This window comes from Podarcis cretensis (assembly GCF_951804945.1).
Source record: "Podarcis cretensis genome assembly, chromosome: 15".
NCBI lineage: Eukaryota > Metazoa > Chordata > Lepidosauria > Squamata > Lacertidae > Podarcis > Podarcis cretensis.
Window position 1 is genome coordinate 3,553,548 of NC_137185.1, and position 17,547 is coordinate 3,571,094.

The 17,547-nt window shown below is 46.2% G+C and overlaps 1 protein-coding gene across 3 annotated transcripts in view; it reads left to right on the forward strand.

Moving 5' to 3' along the window:
• The window catches only part of ALDH3A2 (aldehyde dehydrogenase 3 family member A2), a 37,577-nt gene that overhangs the window by 11,347 nt on the left and 8,683 nt on the right, over nt 1–17,547 (forward strand). For all 3 annotated transcript variants that reach the window (XM_079955685.1, XM_079955687.1, XM_079955686.1), the window contains 6 exons: nt 881–1,089; nt 5,943–6,060; nt 7,835–7,976; nt 10,770–10,936; nt 13,640–13,739; nt 15,210–15,445. In XM_079955685.1, coding sequence (XP_079811811.1) covers nt 881–1,089; nt 5,943–6,060; nt 7,835–7,976; nt 10,770–10,936; nt 13,640–13,739; nt 15,210–15,445 — 972 coding nt within the window. The remainder of the gene's footprint in view (nt 1–880; nt 1,090–5,942; nt 6,061–7,834; nt 7,977–10,769; nt 10,937–13,639; nt 13,740–15,209; nt 15,446–17,547) is intronic.

Genomic DNA, 17,547 nt, shown 5'->3' on the forward strand with positions numbered 1-17,547 from the left:
CCTGCCCAGCTCTTTTGGCGTGCGGCCCCTGGGTTGTTCCCTGGGAGGGAATGAGACCCTTGGGCTAAGAAACAGTTTCCCAGCCCTGTCTTTAAACAGGTACCGTGAAGCCGGAGACAGGTGCACTTTAGCGTAGGTTGCTAAAAAGCTGCAACCGGTTTGACGATCCGGTTTGACTGGATGCGTCTTATGCTGAGGTCAGGCTTCAAAATCCAACAGTCTCGTATTTTATTTTGTCTTTTGTTTGTGTCTACCGTACGGAGCTCCAAAAGCAGTTTCCAACATGCTGGAGTGTACTCTGCACTTGGCATTCTACTTATCGCTGCCAATTAGCACATCTAATGTGAAATAGAACTTAACGTGAAATAGAACTTAACTGCCAATTAGCACATCTGTTGCTGGTAGATGGATATCAACGAAGCATCAGCAAACGAGAAAATTGCATATTCAGTTCTCTACATTTCTCCAAGAGTTCGTTTGTTCTAAATGTGCACGAAGATTCGTTAGCATTTGACTCTTAAATTCTACCTCCTGTGCACATTTTGATATGCAATTTGTCCGAATACCCCCATTTTTGCAAACCAGCTTTCCCAAATCCAGGTGTTTTGCATGTTATTCATATGCATTTCTCTGCACGCTTTGCCCCGGGCTGTGCATTTCCATGGACGATGCTCAGAGCACAATCTGGAGTCTTGCGCTTCTGCTTCTGGAAATGCAAATTGTGTATGCCTTTCAGCGCAAACGAAATCAAATCCCAACCTGGCACTGTCCCTAAATTCCAACTAAAAGCGACATGAACTTTATTTCCCCACCCGCTCCCCTCGCTCTTATGGGAGTTGAGCTGTTCTAAGCCACGCTTCTGTTCTGCGTTCCCTACCAGGAGTTGTTCCCAGTTGTCAATGGAGGGATTCCAGAGACCACAGAGCTTCTGAAGCAGCGGTTCGACCACATACTCTACACAGGCAACAGCACCGTGGGGAAAATCGTCATGGAGGCTGCCGCCAAGCACCTGACGCCTGTCACTCTCGAGCTGGGAGGGAAGAGCCCTTGTTACATCGACAAAAACTGCGATATTGACATGGCGTGCAGGTGAGCTCTGCAACGGGTCGCTCTGTGCTCGAGCCAGTGCTGTCATGGTTCTGCAGCTCAGGGTCCATTCACAGCCCACCTGCATTTGTTGTTGTTGTTTAGTCGTGTCCGCCTCTTCGTGACCCCCTGGACCAGAGCACGCCAGGCCCTCCTGTCTTCCACTGCCTCCCCCAGTTTGGTCAAACTCATGCTGGTCGCTTCGAGAACACTGTCCCACCATCTCGTCCTCCGTCGTCCCCTTCTCCTTGTGCCCTCCATCTTTCCCAACATCAGGGTCTTTTCCCGGGAGTCTTCTCTTCTCATGAGGTGGCCAAAGTCTTGGAGCCTCAGCTTCAGGATCTGTCCTTCCAGTGAGCACTCAGGGCTGATTTCCTTCAGAATGGAGAGGTTTGATCTTCTTGCAGTCCATGGGACCCTCAAGAGTCTCCTGCAGCACCAGAATTCAAAAGCATCCATTCTTTGGCGATCAGCCTTCTTTATGGTCCAGCTTTCACTTCCATACATCACTACTGGGAAAACCATAGCTATATATATTTTTTCAAATTTTTTTATTAGTTTTCCAAATATATAACAAACAAAAAACATAAACACACACTTATCCAAAATCTGATAGTTCCATTTTTGTTCACATTGTTAAATGACTTCCTCAGATCCCCCTAGCTGAGTTTCCGTGTAGTCCATTGTAGCTTGGGCAATTCCATTGTAGCTTGTTACTTGGGCAATTCACATCTTTCTTTCTTTTCATTTTAACTTTAACTTAGTATTTTACCACACCACATATTTCAGTCCTAGGCCTGTTTGGTACTCACAGGTAGTTCTGTTTATGGTATCTTAACATATTTAGCTAAATAGTCTTTAAATTTTTTCCATTCCTCTTGATGTTCCTCCTCCCTCTGGTCACGGACTCTTCCGGTCTGGTCGGCTAGCTCCCAAAAATCCATCATCTTCATCTGCCATTCCTCCACTGTTGGTACTTCTTGTAGTTTCCAATTTTTAGCCAGCAAAATTCTAGCTGCAGTTGTGGCATACAAAAACAGTCTTACATCTTTCTTGGGCAATTCCAGTATACTTTATTATTTCTAATTTGTTTATTACCCAGCCATCACCCCGACATCCCGGCGCAGGTTGCGTCATTAAAATGCTGTCGGCAACCGTCTGTCTTGAGAGACAGTGGAGTGTGCCTCTGGGGGTAAAGTCAAACCACTGCATTAGTCATTGTTATCTTCTTTGGCAATCATTCCTAGCCGAGTAAGATTGTCTTCCATAAACACGGTTTTAACAATGAGTCCATAAGTGACTGTGGAGGCCAGTTCTGGACCCACACGTCCTTACACAGTGGGGACATTGGTTTCCGGGCGGGAGTTCATCACGGTGAAGGTTTGCCAAAAGTGCCTTCCTCTTAGCACGTTTCTCCCTTGCGTCCTGAGTTCGAGTGTCTTCAAAGCCCATGACACCTTTTAATAATAATAATAATTTATTATTTGTACCCCGCCCATCTGGCTGGGTTTCCCCAGCCACTCTGGACGGCTTCCAATAAAGATTAAAAATACATTAAAATGTCACACATTAAAAACTTCCCTGAACAGGGCTACCTTCAGATGTCTTCTAAATGTCAGGTAGACATCTGATGGGAGGGCATTCCACAGGACGGGTGCCACTACCAAGAAGGCCCTCTGCCTGGTTCCCTGTAGCTTTGCTTCTCGCAGTGAGGGAACCACCAGAAGGCCCGTGATGCTGGACCTCAGCGTCCGGGCAGAACAATGGCGGTGGAGATGCTCCTTCAGGTATACTGGACCGAGGCCATTTAGGGCTTTAAAGGTCAGCACCAACACTTTGAATTGTGCTCAGAAACGTACTGGGAGCCAATGTAGGTTTTTCAAGACCGGTGTTATGTGGTCCCGGCGGCCGCTCCCAGTCACCAGTCTAGCTTTGGCAAAGGCTGTTCTCCAGTTAGTGCGCTCTCTGGGGTGCAAGTCTGGGCAGTGTGTCTGGGGGTGCTGGGCTGCCCAGATGACAAGACACCCCCCCCCTCGCCCTCGCTGATGTGGTCCAAAGTAAAGCAGAGCAAGATGTTTGGCACCAGCTTGGCAGCAGGAGTTGCCAGAAGGAGACACACAAGGCGCCATCAAAGCATATTAGGGATTTGTGTAGGGTTTTCTCCTGAGCCTTTTCTTCTCCCAAAGAGAACCCACAAGGCATTAGACTTTTTCTTTTTAATGGGAAAAAAAAAACACCATGTAAAACAGCTTGCAACCATAAGATATATATATATATATATATATATATATATATATATATATATATTCAATTTTTTTATTAAATTGTCACAATTATAACACATACAAGATTAAAAAAAAAGAAAAACAAAAAAGCATACCAAAGAAAAAACAATACAATACAAAACCACAACAGTAATAATAAAAATGTAATCTTAATCCCATATCCAGTTTTGTTTACATTGTAGATTGACTTCCTCAAGTCCCTTCCTTCAGAATTTCCTTGTATCTGCATGTAACAGCTTTCCAATATCATTTTTAAACAAAAATATTTCCAACATTTGTCTGTCTAATTCACTTTTCTTACTGTTCTAAATCCCATTTATTTAATTAAATCCTAATTTAATCCTAGGCCTATTTGGTACAGTGGTGCCCCGCAAGACGAATGCCTCGCAAGACGGAAAACCCGCTAGACGAAAGGGTTTTCCGTTTTGGAGGCGCTTCGCAAAACGAATTTCCCTATGGGCTTGCTTCGCAAGACAAAATGTCTTGCAAGTTTTTCCGACTTTTTTCCCCTTCCCCCCCCCTTTTCTAAGCTGCTAAGCCGCTTATCAGCTGATCCGCTAAGCTGATAAGCTGCTAAAAGCCGCTAAAAGCCGCTAAGCCGCTAATAGCGCTAATCCGCTAAGCCGTCAATGGGCTTGCTTCGCAAGACAAAAAAACCGCTAGACGAAGAGAATCGTGGAACGGATTCTTTTCGTCTTGCGAGGCACCACTGTACTTTCAAGTAACTTCTAATTTTTTATATTACAGTATTTATTCAAATAGTTCTTAAATTTCTTTGCAACCATAAGCTACAAGGTGGGTCCTAAAATCAGGCAACTCCGGCGTCAAAAAAGCAGATTAAAGAGGAGCGTCTTCAGCGTTTTCTGAAAGCTGTATAATGAAGGTGCCAAGTAGACCTCTGTGGAGTGGGTGTTCCACAGCTTAGGGGCCGCTGCAAAGAAGTCCCTCTCCCGCTGAGCCGCCACCCATCAAGGCTCTGTGGGTGGAGGAACGACCAAGATCTTGGGGTCTTAGTGGACCCCAAGCTGAGTCCACTGTGTGATGCAGTAGCAAAAAAGGCTAATGCTATTCTAGGCTTCATCAAAAGAAGTCTAGTGTCCACATCTAGGGAAATCAATGTTATCTTTCTCTTCTGCCTTGGTCAGACCACACCTGGAGTCCTGTGTCCAAATCTAGGTAAAGGTAAAGGGACCCCTGACATTAGGTCCAGTCGTGACCAACTCTGGGATTGCGGCGCTCATCTCGCTTTATTGGCCGAGGGAGCCAGCGTACACCTTCTGGGTCATGTGGCCAGCATGACTAAGCCGCTTCTGGCGAACCAGAGCAGCGCACGGAAACACCGTTTACCTTCTCGCTGGAGCGGTACCTATTTATCTACTTGCACTTTGACGTGCTTTCGAACTGCTAGGTTGGCAGGAGCAGGGACTGAGCAACGGGAGCTCACCCCGTCGTGGGGATTCGAACCGCCGACCTTCTGATCAGCAAGTCCTACTTTGTGGTTTATTGCACAGCACTACCCGCGTCCCTGTGTCCAAATCTAGGGCACCCCAATTTAAGAAGGCTATTGACAAGGTGGAGCTTCCAACATCTGAAGCAGAGCTTTCCAAGCTTTATGCTTTGACACACTTTATAGGCGCACATCATTTCGCCACACAGTAATTCAGTTTTACTAGCGAACCGGTGATTAATCTAATCCCTGCAGCCAACACACTAATGAGTTTGGAAAGCTTTGATCTCAAAGCTTGTCACATGGAAGGCGGCTTGAGTTTGTTTTCTCCTGCTGTGGAAGGCAGGATTGGACCAATGAATCCAAGAAGGGAGGATCTGACTAAACATCTGGAAGAACTTTCTGACTGCAAGGGCTGTTCGACACTGGAATGGTCTCCCTCAGGAAGTTGTGGACTCCCCTTCCTTGGAGATTTTTATGGAGATAATAATAATATTATTATATATTATAATATATATATTATAATATTATAATAATTATAATAATTATAATTGTTATAATTGTTATAAAGCACCACTTTAGCTAATGGGGCCTCCTGCTGCCACTGCACGATTCCTGTTCTCATCCTGAAGGAAAGTTCTTAACCTGAGGTACTATTTCTGGGTTAGCGGAGTCTGTAACCTGAAGCGTATGTAACCTGAAGCGTATGTAACCCGAGGTACCACTGTACTTTGTAAAGCGTTCCCATTCATCTTTAAAGTCACAGTTATCCTTGTCCCGGAGTTTGTATGTCACAACTGGCCTCTCAACCTGGGGTTCCCTGTCCCTGACGTTAGAGCATGTTGGTTTTGCAGTTGTGCATCAGACGTTCTGCCGTCGTGGGTGGGTGAGGTCCTGGGGAACCCCAAAGGATGCAGTCTTCCAAACAGCAATTATTAGATCACTAAGAAAGACTGCACATTGCCAACTGATTCTCTTTCAACACTGCGATGTCTTGGTGTAGCCCAGATGGGATTTAGTAGTGAAATCCCCTCCCCAACACCCTTTGAAAAGGTTTACCTCTCCCAAGACACTAGTCCATGGCATTAGATCTGAGGTCTCTCTTTCCTCCTTTTTCCCTGCAGGCGGATCACATGGGGGAAATTTATGAATTGCGGACAGACCTGCATCGCCCCCGACTACATTCTGTGCGACCCATCCATCCAAAACCAAATAGTGGAGACTGTTAAGAAGACGCTGAAGGTGAGGTGTTAGAATCGGGCAGATGTGTTCACAGTGTGCTTCGTGCCATCGAGGGTACATGGCTTTACAGTCGTGGCTTGGAAGTCGAACGCAATCTGTTCCGGAAGTCCGTTCGACTTCCGAAACATTCTGTAACCAAAGCGCGGCTTCTGATTGGCTCCAGGAAGTTCCTGCAGCCAATCGGAAGCCCTGTTGGACGTTCGAGTTCCAAAGAACCTTCGCAAACCGGGACACTCACTTCCGGGTTTGCAGCATTCGGGAGCCAAAACGTCCGAGTACCAAGGCGTTGGGGATCTAAGGTACGGCTGTATTTTTCCATCACATTTCTAAGCCAAAGACCTGGAATAGTCATGCCAGGGCATTGGGAACCCCAAGGCTGTGACACTTTGCGGTTTAAAGTTTTTGAGTCTCTTATTTTCCTTGCGTCCACCCTTTTCTGATTGCTTGCTTGTTAACAAGTCAATAAAATGGCTAGTTAGGACTACAAGAAGTTTTGTAAGGAGAAACATATGAAATATTGCAAAGTAGAGAAAGAATAGAGATATTAGTTATGAGATTTAAATGTAATAGTGCAAGTCAGAAATGTAAATTAATTGAATAGATTGGAAAATTTTCAGATGTGACTGATGGAAGTCAAAAAAATGTATAAGATATAAAAGTATGTTTAGTTACTGTATTTTCTGGTGTATAAGACTACTTTTTAACCCAGGAAAATCTTCTCAAAAGTTGGGGGTCGTCTTATATGCCAGCTACAGCAGCAGCTTCTGCAGCAACTCCTCAACAAAGGACAAAACGGCAGCAAATTAAATCAGAGGACACCAAGCTCTCTAGATGAAGCAGAAATACGCTTGGAAATTGGCCGCAGAAGCCTCCACAATCACTAGCAACAGAACTGGTGCTCCCGGTAGTAGACCACTAGCAAATTCCACGAGAAAAAAAAGCAGTTAGAAATCCCCCCCCAAATGCTTCAGCAGGTCTGACAAAAGCAATAACCGAGCGAAGTTCAGCGACGTCCTAGCGACTGAGGAAGCGAGCCAAAGAGGAAGCCCTCCGGCTCGCTCCTCTGTTTAAACGGACCCGGCCATTCCCCCCCCACGCCCCCAGTCACTGGGAAGTGGAGCGGATTTCCGAGCTGGACTAGAGACTGGTTTTTCAAATTTTTATTTGGTGTGCGTTGGAAGAGGGGTAGTCTTATCCGGCGAGTATATCCCAAACTCTATATTTTAACTGGAAAAGTTGGGGGGTCGTCTTATACGCCCAGTCGTCTTATACGCCGGAAAATAAGGTACAGTGGTGCCTCGCAAGACGAAAAGAATCCGTTCCGCGATTCTCTTCGTCTAGCGGTTTTTTCGTCTTGCGAAGCAAGCCCATTGACGGCTTAGTGGATTAGCGCTATTAGCGGCTTTTAGCGGCTTATCAGCTTAGCGGATAAGCGGATAAGCAGTTTAGCGGCTTAGAAAAAGGGGGGGAAGGGGGAAAAAGTCGGAAAAATTCGCAAGACATTTCGTCTTGTGAAGCAAGCCCATAGGGAAATTCGTTTTGCGAAGCGCGTCCAAAACGGAAAACCCTTTCATCTAGCGGGTTTTCCGTCTTGCGAGGCATTCGTCTTGCTGGGCACCACTGTATTGTTGAAAATGATACGTTAAAAAACTAATAACAGTTTATATAGAGATATATAAAAGTCAATAAAATGAAAACAAATTTTAAAAAACCAGGAGGCTAGCCCTCCCAGCCACCCTGAGCCAACGTGGCCTCGTTGACCCTCCCCTGGCAGGAGTTTTACGGTGAGGACATGAAGAAATCCCCAGACTACGAGAGGATTGTGAACAAACGCCATTTCAAGAGACTCATGGGCCTCCTGGAAGGGCAGAAGATCGCTTATGGCGGGGAAGCGGATGAATCCACCTGCTTCATAGGTAAGGCCGGGAGGGATGTGAGTTTCGTTCTGAATCTCAGGTCGTGTTTTTCGGACGTATAAGCAGAAGCAATCTGCATGCCTCTTCTGTGCGGAGGAGGAGGAAGAATGAATCAGTTGGGTGGATAAATACATGTTGTTGTGCATGTGATTTTTACAGGGTGTTTACAGCACTATTGCAAAAGGGGAAGCTCTGCTTCTGCCTGCAGAAGGCTGCGGGTTCAGTGCCCTGCTCTGACTCCGCAAAAGGCAGCTTCCTACATTCCTCTTTAAATCAGACCATGAGGACTAGAATCTTGCTTTGTTTTCAAGAGCTGCGGCTGAGTGGTAAGAGCGTCGGCTTTTGCATGCAGCTGGGGCTGGGATGCCCCACCTCCACCCCAATGTCTGAAACTCTGGAGAGCTGCTGCCAGTCAGTGTAGGCATCCCACCAGATGTCAAAGAGAACAACCACCACCAGACTTTTAGAAGACATCGGAAGGCAGCCCTCTTTAGGGAAGCTTTTAATGTTTAATAGGTTATTGTATTTTAATATTCTGTTGGAAGCCGCCCAGAGTGGCTGGGGAAGCCCAGCCAGATGGGTGGGGTATAAATAATAAATTATAATTATAATTATTATCATTATAGGCAATACTGAACAAGATAGAGCAGCAGTCTGACCATGTATATAAGGCAACCTCTTGTATTTAAAGGATCGTCCTTTTAGCCAACTTTAAAAGTGCCCCCAGGAAGCAGATTATCTTTTTAACAACCTAATTTTTAATACAAAGATGTGCAACAATTGCAAACAGCAAACAGCTTTTTTTTTCAAATTTCATTTCTCACACTGGAAGCCCCCCTCCCCTTTTTTTAAGACATGGGCGTTGTCTGAGTCGTCAGAGCATGAGGCTCCTAATCTCAGGGCTGTGGGTTCGAGCCCCGCGTTGGGCAAAATAATAATAAATCGTAATAATAAATTTTATTTATACCCTGCCCTCCCCGGCCAGAGCCAGGCTCAGGGCGGCTAACACCAATAAAATCACAGTAAAAACAAAATAGGGGGGAAAGGGGGGGGGAGAAAGAAAAATAAACCCAATTTAAAATACAGGTTAAAATGCAATTTTTAAAAAGTAGCTGATAAATCAAGACCATAAGGGGAGGGAAACATAAGGGTCAGACCGAGATTCCTGCCTTGCAAGGGGTTGAGCTAGATGACTCTCGTGGTCCCTCCCAACTGTGCAATTCTATGATTCTGTGAAATCTAAAAGCAAAGCAGGTGTGCTGTTCAGAACCTCTGCATCAGAAGTGGGGGAAACCTGAGCAACAAATAGGCAGCAAGGTGGCGCCCCCACCTGGCCGGAGTTGATACTGAAGAGGCTCCCTTATAAGATTTCTGTGGCATCAGGCTCACTCAACCACTTGGGTACAATGCCCTTGCCATGTAGGGTCCTCAGGCTGAATATTGCCAGGTGGAAATGTTGGGGTGATCCTATTATTATTATTATTATTATTATTATTATTATTATTATCATCATCATCACCACCACCTTTAAGCTCTTCCCCCAAATCACAGGTGAATTGCAGGGGAGGCTGGTTGTGGGGAGAGGTGGAGAGTTTTTAGAACTGAGGGCTAGCAGCTTGAGAAGTTTATATGGAAGCTAGCGTGGGATTTGGAGCCCAATCCTTTGCAGCTCTACTCAGAAGCAAACTCCCTTCTGGTGCCTGCTGACCTGTACAAGTTGACTTGTCTCTTAATCCCCTTTTAATTAACTTTAGAACCGTGTTCTTTTTAATACCTGTTTCAGCTTATTAATAATTTGAATGCCTTTTTTTTTGGTAAACTGCTTGGGCTTTAAAAAAAAATTGAACTGTAATTAAATACAGAATTATTATTAATATTTTTTTAAAAAAATAACAGCTGCAAAGTGAGCGCAAATGGATTCCGTGCAGGGTTTACTCCCAGGGAAGCATGCAGAGGATTGTCATGAGAATCTTTTCAGCTGGAGACGTTCTGGTTCAATTTTGGAAATGTTAGGTTTTTTTGTATCCTGTTAATGCACCATTAGGATGCGGGTGGCGCTGTGGGTTAAACCACAGAGCCTAGGACTTGCCGATCAGAAGGTCGGCGGTTCGAATCCCCGTGACAAGGTGAGCTCCCATTGCTCGATCCCTGCTTCTGCCAATCTAGCAGTTCGAAAGCACGTCAAAGTGCAAGTAGATAAATAGTTACCGCTCCAGCGGAAAGGTAAACGGCGTTTCCGTGCGCTGCTCTGGTTCGCCAGAAGCGGCTTAGTCATGCTGGCCACATGACCCGGAAGCTGTACACCGGCTCCCTCAGCCAGTAAAGCGAGATGAGCGCCGCAGCCCCAGAGTCGGCCACGACTGGACCTAATGGTCAGGGGTCCCTTTAGCCTTTACCTTAATGCACCATTAATTAATTAAAGAGGTTTATATACCACCCATTCGCTGGGTGGTTTCTAGTACAGTGGTACCTCGGGTTACATCCGCTTCAGGTTACAGACTCCGCTAACCCAGAAATAGTGCTTCAGGTTAAGAACTTTGCTTCAGGATGAGAACAGAAATCGGGCTCTGGCGGCACAGCGGCAGCAGGAGGCCCCATTAGCTAAAGTGGTGCTTCAGGTTAAGAACAGTTTCAGGTTAAGAACAGCCCTCCAGAACAAATTAAGTACTTAACCTGAGGTACCACTGTACTGCTAAGTGGGCAGAGCACCCGCTTTGCACCCAGGTTCGATCCCCAACATCTCCTGTTTAAAATGGACCAGGTTGCACCCTGGACTCACCTCTTTTCTCTCAGCACCAACCATTCTCACGGACGTCAACCGGGAATCCAAGGTCATGCGGGAGGAGATCTTCGGCCCCATCCTGCCCATCGTCACCGTCAAGGGCCTGGACGACGCCATCCAGTTCATCAACCAGCGGGAGAAGCCCCTGGCCCTTTACGTCTTCGCTGACAACAAGAAGGTAAGAGTTCAGAGGTCCGGGTTTCGCACTCGGGTGACAGAGCTCGTCGGGTCAAGCCTTTCGGGACACAAACCACTTCCGGGCAGCGTCAGTTTGTTCCGGCCTCAGTCCTGGTTGCAAACCATTTGGGTTTCCGTCCTAGTACTTAGAGACAGATTACCCCCACAGTGGAGAAAGTAGTCGTTCTTCCTGGTATCCACTGAGAGCATGAATTTGTCATTTTTAAAGCCGCGGTTATTATTATTATTATTAATAACAATAATATTTTTGATTTATACCCCGCCCTCCCCAACCAAGGCTGGGCTCAGGACGGATAACAAGCAATAATAAAAACAAGTTGAATGAATACAACTTAAAAACAAGATTAAAATAAACATTAAAATATTGAAATGCAGCCTCATCACAGGAGGAGAAAGGAAAAAGAAAAAAGAATATTACTATTCCTCCTTTATTTCAGTCTGTCTCTGCATTGGACTTGAAACTTTTCACATATGGAATTGTTTTTGTACAGTGGACGCTCGGGTTGCAAACGTCATCCGTGCAGGAGGCACGTTCGCAACCTGCAGCTTTTGCAACCCGCAGCTCTGTGTTTGCGCATGTGCAGGTCACAATTTGGCGCTTCTGTGCATGTGCAAAGTGTGATTTAGTGCTTCTGCATGAGCGCTGAAACCTGGAAGTAACTAGTTCCGGTACTTCTGGGTTTTGGCGCATCCATAACCCGAAAATGCATGACCTGAAGCGTCTGTAACCCAAGGTATGACTGTATCTGCATGGGATCGTTTTAAATTGTTTCCGTGGTGCCGTTGCATTGAGACGGTTTATGGGAAGCAATTCACGGACAGCATCAAATCCACAATTTCTTACACTTTATTTTGTTCATGAATTGCTTCCTAGGACGCCTCTGGACGCGATTTTCGCAGTGCAGTAGAGGCATTTATAAGAACAGTAAAAACAAAACAAAACAAATTACATATATAAAAACAGTTCGAGCAACTATACACACACACACACACAACTTCAAATCTAGTGCAGGTGCCATATAAAGATGTCAATTAGAAGATTCTGTTGGAAGATGAAAAGTCTTCAACGGGGACCAATAAGGTGATAGAAAAGGCTGCTTTCTGATTCTTAACGGGAGTTCCAGAAGGCAGGAGCTGTCACGCTATAGGCCGAATTCTAACCTTGTATGGAATGGACTTTCTGATAAGATCAAAATAATAATAAAAAATAATAATAATAAATGTATATCCCGCCCTCCCCAGCTTGAAGCCGGGCTCAGAGCGGATAACAACAGTAAAATAATACAACATTCTAAAATCAATTCATTATAAAATCAGTTCAAATCAGATTAATGGCAATCATTGGGCTAGAGTTCTATGAGGATTACCAGAGGAGGGGGTCAGACTTTGCCTTGGCCAAAGGCCTGGTGGAACAGCTCTGTCTTGCAGGCCCTGTAGAAAGATGTCAAGTCCCGCAGGGCCCTAGTCTCTTGTGACGGAGTGTTCCACCAGATCGGGGCCACAGTCGATAAAGCCCTGGCTCTGCTTGAGGCCAGCCTAACCTCCCTGTGGCCCGGGTCCTCCAAGATGTTTTTGTTTGAAGACCGTAAGGTCCTCCGTGGGGCATACCAGGAGAGGCAGTCCTGTAGGTACGAGGCTCCTAGGCTGTGAAAGGCTGTCTCCTGCAGAGTGCAGTGATCCATTGATCAGGGCATCCCGGTTTTGAGCTGTGTGACCAGGTGGCACTGTGGGTTAAACCACAGAGCCTAGGACTTGCCGATCAGAAGGTCGGTAGTTCGAATCCCCGTGACGGGGTGAGCTCCCGTTGCTCGGTCCTTGCTCCTGCCAACCTAACAGTTCGAAAGCACGTCAAAGGGCAAGTAGATAAATAGGTACCGCTCCGGCGGGAAGGTAAACGGCATTTCCATGCACTGCTCTGGTTCTCCAAAAGCGGCTTAGTCTTGCTGGCAACATGACCGGGAAGCTGTACGCCGGCTCCCTCGGCCAATAAAGCGAGATGAGCACCGCAGCCCCAGAGTCGGCCACAACTGGACCTAATGGTCAGGGGTCCCTTTACCTTTACCTAGGCCTCTGCCCATCAGGAACTTGGTCCCAATTCCATTTCAGGTTCTCATTCATCGACCCATTCCGGTAACACAGCGGAACCAAACCTGCCTCCCCCAAATAAAGGTAAAGGTAAAGGTACCCCTGCCCGTACGGGCCAGTCTTGACAGACTCTGGGGTTGTGCGCCCATCTCACTCAAGAGGCCAGGGGCCAGCGCTGTCCGGAGACACTTCCGGGTCACGTGGCCAGCGTGACATCGCTGCTCTGGCGAGCCAGAGCCGCACACGGAAACGCCGTTTACCTTCCCGCTGGTAAGCGGTCCCTATTTATCTACTTGCACCCGGAGGTGCTTTCGAACTGCTAGGTTGGCAGGCGCTGGGACCGAGCAGCGGGAGCGCACCCCGCCGCAGGGATTCGAACTGCCGACCTTTCGATCGGCAAGCCCTAGGCGCTGAGGCTTTAACCCACAGCGCCACCTGCGTCCCTTACCTCCCCCAAATACTGAGGTGTTATTCATTCCGTCCCGCCAGTTAATCAGCCCAAGAGCGAGTTGATGGATCTGTTGCTTGAGCTAGTTATAAGCTTGCGGTCTCATTTCCCTCTCTTATCCGCCCCCCTTCTTTTCCCCCTCCCTCCCAGATAATCAAAAGGATGATTGCAGAGACTTCCAGCGGAGGGGTGACAGCCAACGATGTTCTGATGCACTTCACTCTCCCTTGCTTCCCGTTTGGGGGCGTTGGTGAGTCAGTCGCCCCTCGGGGACATGGGGGGGGGGGGTGCCAAGATGGCAGGGGAGGACATGGGATTGGATGGGGGCTTCCTTGGCAGACTTTCCTAATCAGGAGGAGTTTTGCCTCAGGCCTTGGGGCAAGCTGTTCTGCCTCAGAACTCCCTCCCTGTTCTGAGGTTACTTATGGCAGCCTATTTTACATGGCTGTTGTGAACTATAATAATAATAATAAAAATAAATAAATTTTATTTATACCCCACCCTCCCCGGCCAGAGCCGGGCTCAGGGCAGCTAACACCAATAAAATCACAGTAAAAACATATTAGGGGGGGGGAAGAGGGGGCGGGGAGAAAACCCCAATTTAAAATACAGGTTAAAATGCAATTTAAAATGCAGCCTCATTTTAAAGTAGCTGATAAATCAAAGCGATAAGGGGAGGGAAACATAAGGGTCAGACTGAGTCCAAACCAAAGGCCAGGCGGAACAGCTCCGTCTTGCAGGCCCTGCTGAAAGATGTCAAGTCCCGCAGGTCCCTAGTCTCTTGTGACAGAGCCTTCCACCAAGTCGGGGCCAGGGCTGAAAAGGCCCTGGTTGAGACCAACCTAACCTCCTTGAGGTTGGAACCTCCAAAGTGTTGTTATTTGTGGACCTTAAGGTCCTTCGCGGGGCATACCAGGAGAGGCGGTCCTGTAGGTACGTGGGTCCTAGGCCCTCCCTAAAGCCTGGCACTCGCTTGATCCTGGTTTGCCCAGGGGTTTTAGATTCACGTGATCTCCCTCGGTATCCTTTGTGATTTTTACCCGTGGTCCTTTGTCCCATTGGCCAACATCAGGATTTTACAGCATTGTACCCACATTGCGCGCTGCTCTGAAATCCATTTCAATGAAAAAACGAATGAACACATTAACACACTTTGAACATGCAGTGCTATATAAGTTATGTTTGTTTATAATTTATTATATACTTAGCTTAATATAACCAAATATTGTTTTTATTTCTGCTAATTTATCATAACACTATTTATACCAGTTTTATTTAGTAACAATTATCATAACCATCATTATTATTATGTAATAATGGGTTGTATCTGGCTATGTCTTACTCAGAGTAGGCTCATTGAAATGAAGGAATATACTTTAACTCTCAGTCTGACTTAGTTGGAGTCTTTTCTTGCAGAGCTATATATTGTTTGTGGATTTCTTTTTTTTCCCCAGCTTGAGGACTTGTGGCTTTTTTCGGCTTCGCTATACAGTACATTATTGGTTGAGGACTAGTTACTATTTTTTTGACAGATCTGTAGGCTAATTGCTTTGAGGGCTAGTGAATTGTGGAGGGGTTTTTTTGGCAGATCGATTTACCCAGCTTCCCTCTCCTACTTGATGGGTTTTTGTTTTGCTCCTGCAAGGTCAAAGGAAGTGGACCAAACTCTTTCCCCCATGCTTAGACCTTGCTTGCCATTGTGTCCCCGCCCCCCTTCTAGGTAACAGCGGGATGGGGGCCTACCACGGCCGGTTCAGCTTTGAGACCTTCTCCCACAAACGCGCCTGCCTCGTCCGGGCCCTCAAGATGGAAGCTGTCAACAACCTCCGCTACCCGCCCAGCAGCCGCAAGAAGGTAGATTGGGCCAAGTTCTTTGTCCTGCAGAAGTTCAACAAACGCAAGATTGGGCTTGCCCTCCTGGCAGTCTTGGGCATCCTGGTGGCCGTCGTGGTCAAGGTGAGCTGTTGGCATATACTGGCTGGACTAATAATAATAATAATAATTTATCATTTATACCCCGCCCATCTGTTTTTTTTTATATATATATAATATTTATTAAGGATTTTTTAATTACAACACACAAAACAAAACATACAAAAATATCACATATCATAACATATTTTCTTGTCCTCTTTGGACTTGCTCACATCTCCCGCTCCTGCGTTCCAAATTTATAAAAATTAAACCAGCAATTTATCGCCTTATCCTCACCCTGCAATCAATTTTTCCAATGTTATATCTTAAATTTTAGATATGTTTATTTCACTCTTTAATACATTAAACTTAGCCTAATAGTTACCTAAAAGTTTGATTTTTTCATGAATTTAACTTATCTTCATAATTCACTTCTTCTGTTTCGATGGTGCCAAATTGTTTATGATCAAACATCCTGCTTAACATTCATACAATTTACAATATTTCTGCAAATAAATCTTAAATTTTCTCCAATCTTCTTCCACCGTCTCCTCTCCCAGGTCTCGGATTCTGCCCGTCATCTCGGCCAGTTCCATATAGTCTATCAGTTGCATCTATACCCCGCCCATCTGGCTGGGTTTCCCCAGCCACTCTGGGCGGCTCCCAACAGAATATTAAAATCATGATAAAACATCAAACATTAAAAACTTCCCTATACAGTGGTACCTTGGGTTACAGACGCTTCAGGTTACAGACTCCGCTAACCCAGAAATAGTACCTCGGGTTAAGAACTTTGCTTCAGGGTGAGAACAGAAATCGCACGGCGGCAGCAGCAGGCCCCATTAGCCAAAGTGATACCTCGAGACTTCCGGGTTGGCGCCATCGCCGAATGGCGGACTCCCTCCGAGCTCCGGAGGGAGCCTGCTCGGCAGGGGCTGGGTTCTACCGCGCCGGCGACGCGGGGACCCTCAAAAACCATGGGCGCTGAAACCCATGGGCATGGTGACTCGGCGGGCACCGTTTGCGCCCCCCCGACCCGCGAAGGAGCCTTTTTAAAGGCTGCGGAGCGGGTGACGGGGGGGGTGGTGCTGTGAGTCCTCCGCTTCCCCTGCCGAGCGAAGCCGCATGCCATTCGACGGAGAATAACCCGTGAGTAATTGGAACTTGGATTAAAAAAGGGGAAAAATTCTATTTAAATTCGGAGCGAGCGGGGGAGGTGCAAAAAGGAAGTCAGCCTCCCCCCTGTTGTAGAGGAGCTAAAGCAAAGGATTTGACAACTAAGATCGAGTGCAACCTTTTTTATTGATAAAGTTATTAACTTCGCGATGGAAAATTATAAGACTGGGCTGGAGGAGAAAAGTGGAATGTGAATTAAAATGCAACCCCCCCCCCCCTGGAAACCCCGGGAGCGATCTGTAAGAGCGCCGGGAGAGGAGAAATAGAGGTTTTGACAGCTGTCAAAGGAGCTGTCAAAGTGGAAGAACAAAAAGAGAACTTTGTTACGAGGACTTTGCTGGTCACATTTGTTACAAATTGGATATAAATTGTTTAAAACAAGGAATAATAAGTTACTTTGACTGTTGGGTGTGATCGGGAAGGAAACTGAGTTATTATAATCCCTCTAGAGGAGCTGTGGGACACTACAAGTATTGCTGGCATCGAATTTGAATAGGACTTTTTATCGCCTGGGAAACTGCAGAAATGGAACACTATTTTGTCTACAGAGGTCTACACACTAAAGGAGACAATAGATTTATCTATTGAAGAATGGAAGGGACTTGACGTAATGTTTTGTTCCTGAATAACAAAGCCTCTGCAGAGGAATTAGAAGCTTTTTGGAATTAGAACATTTGTGCAGGAGAGCAGGGGGGGGAAAAAAAAAAGAGGAGGAGAGAGAACAACAAGAACAATAAGAATAACAAGAACTGGACAAAGTTGGAAGATAGACTCCTTCCAAGATTGGACATGTGAAACCAAAGATGACCAAAAGATGGCAAAGACTAATAAAAAGACGGTAAAGCGGACTGGTGAAGGACTCTGGTTTTAGATGTGGGAGCTCCAGGATGACAGTAGACATTGATGGACATTGGGAACGCAACCGGGAAAGGGGGGAGGGAAACTTAGAATCCAAAGGGTGTTAAATT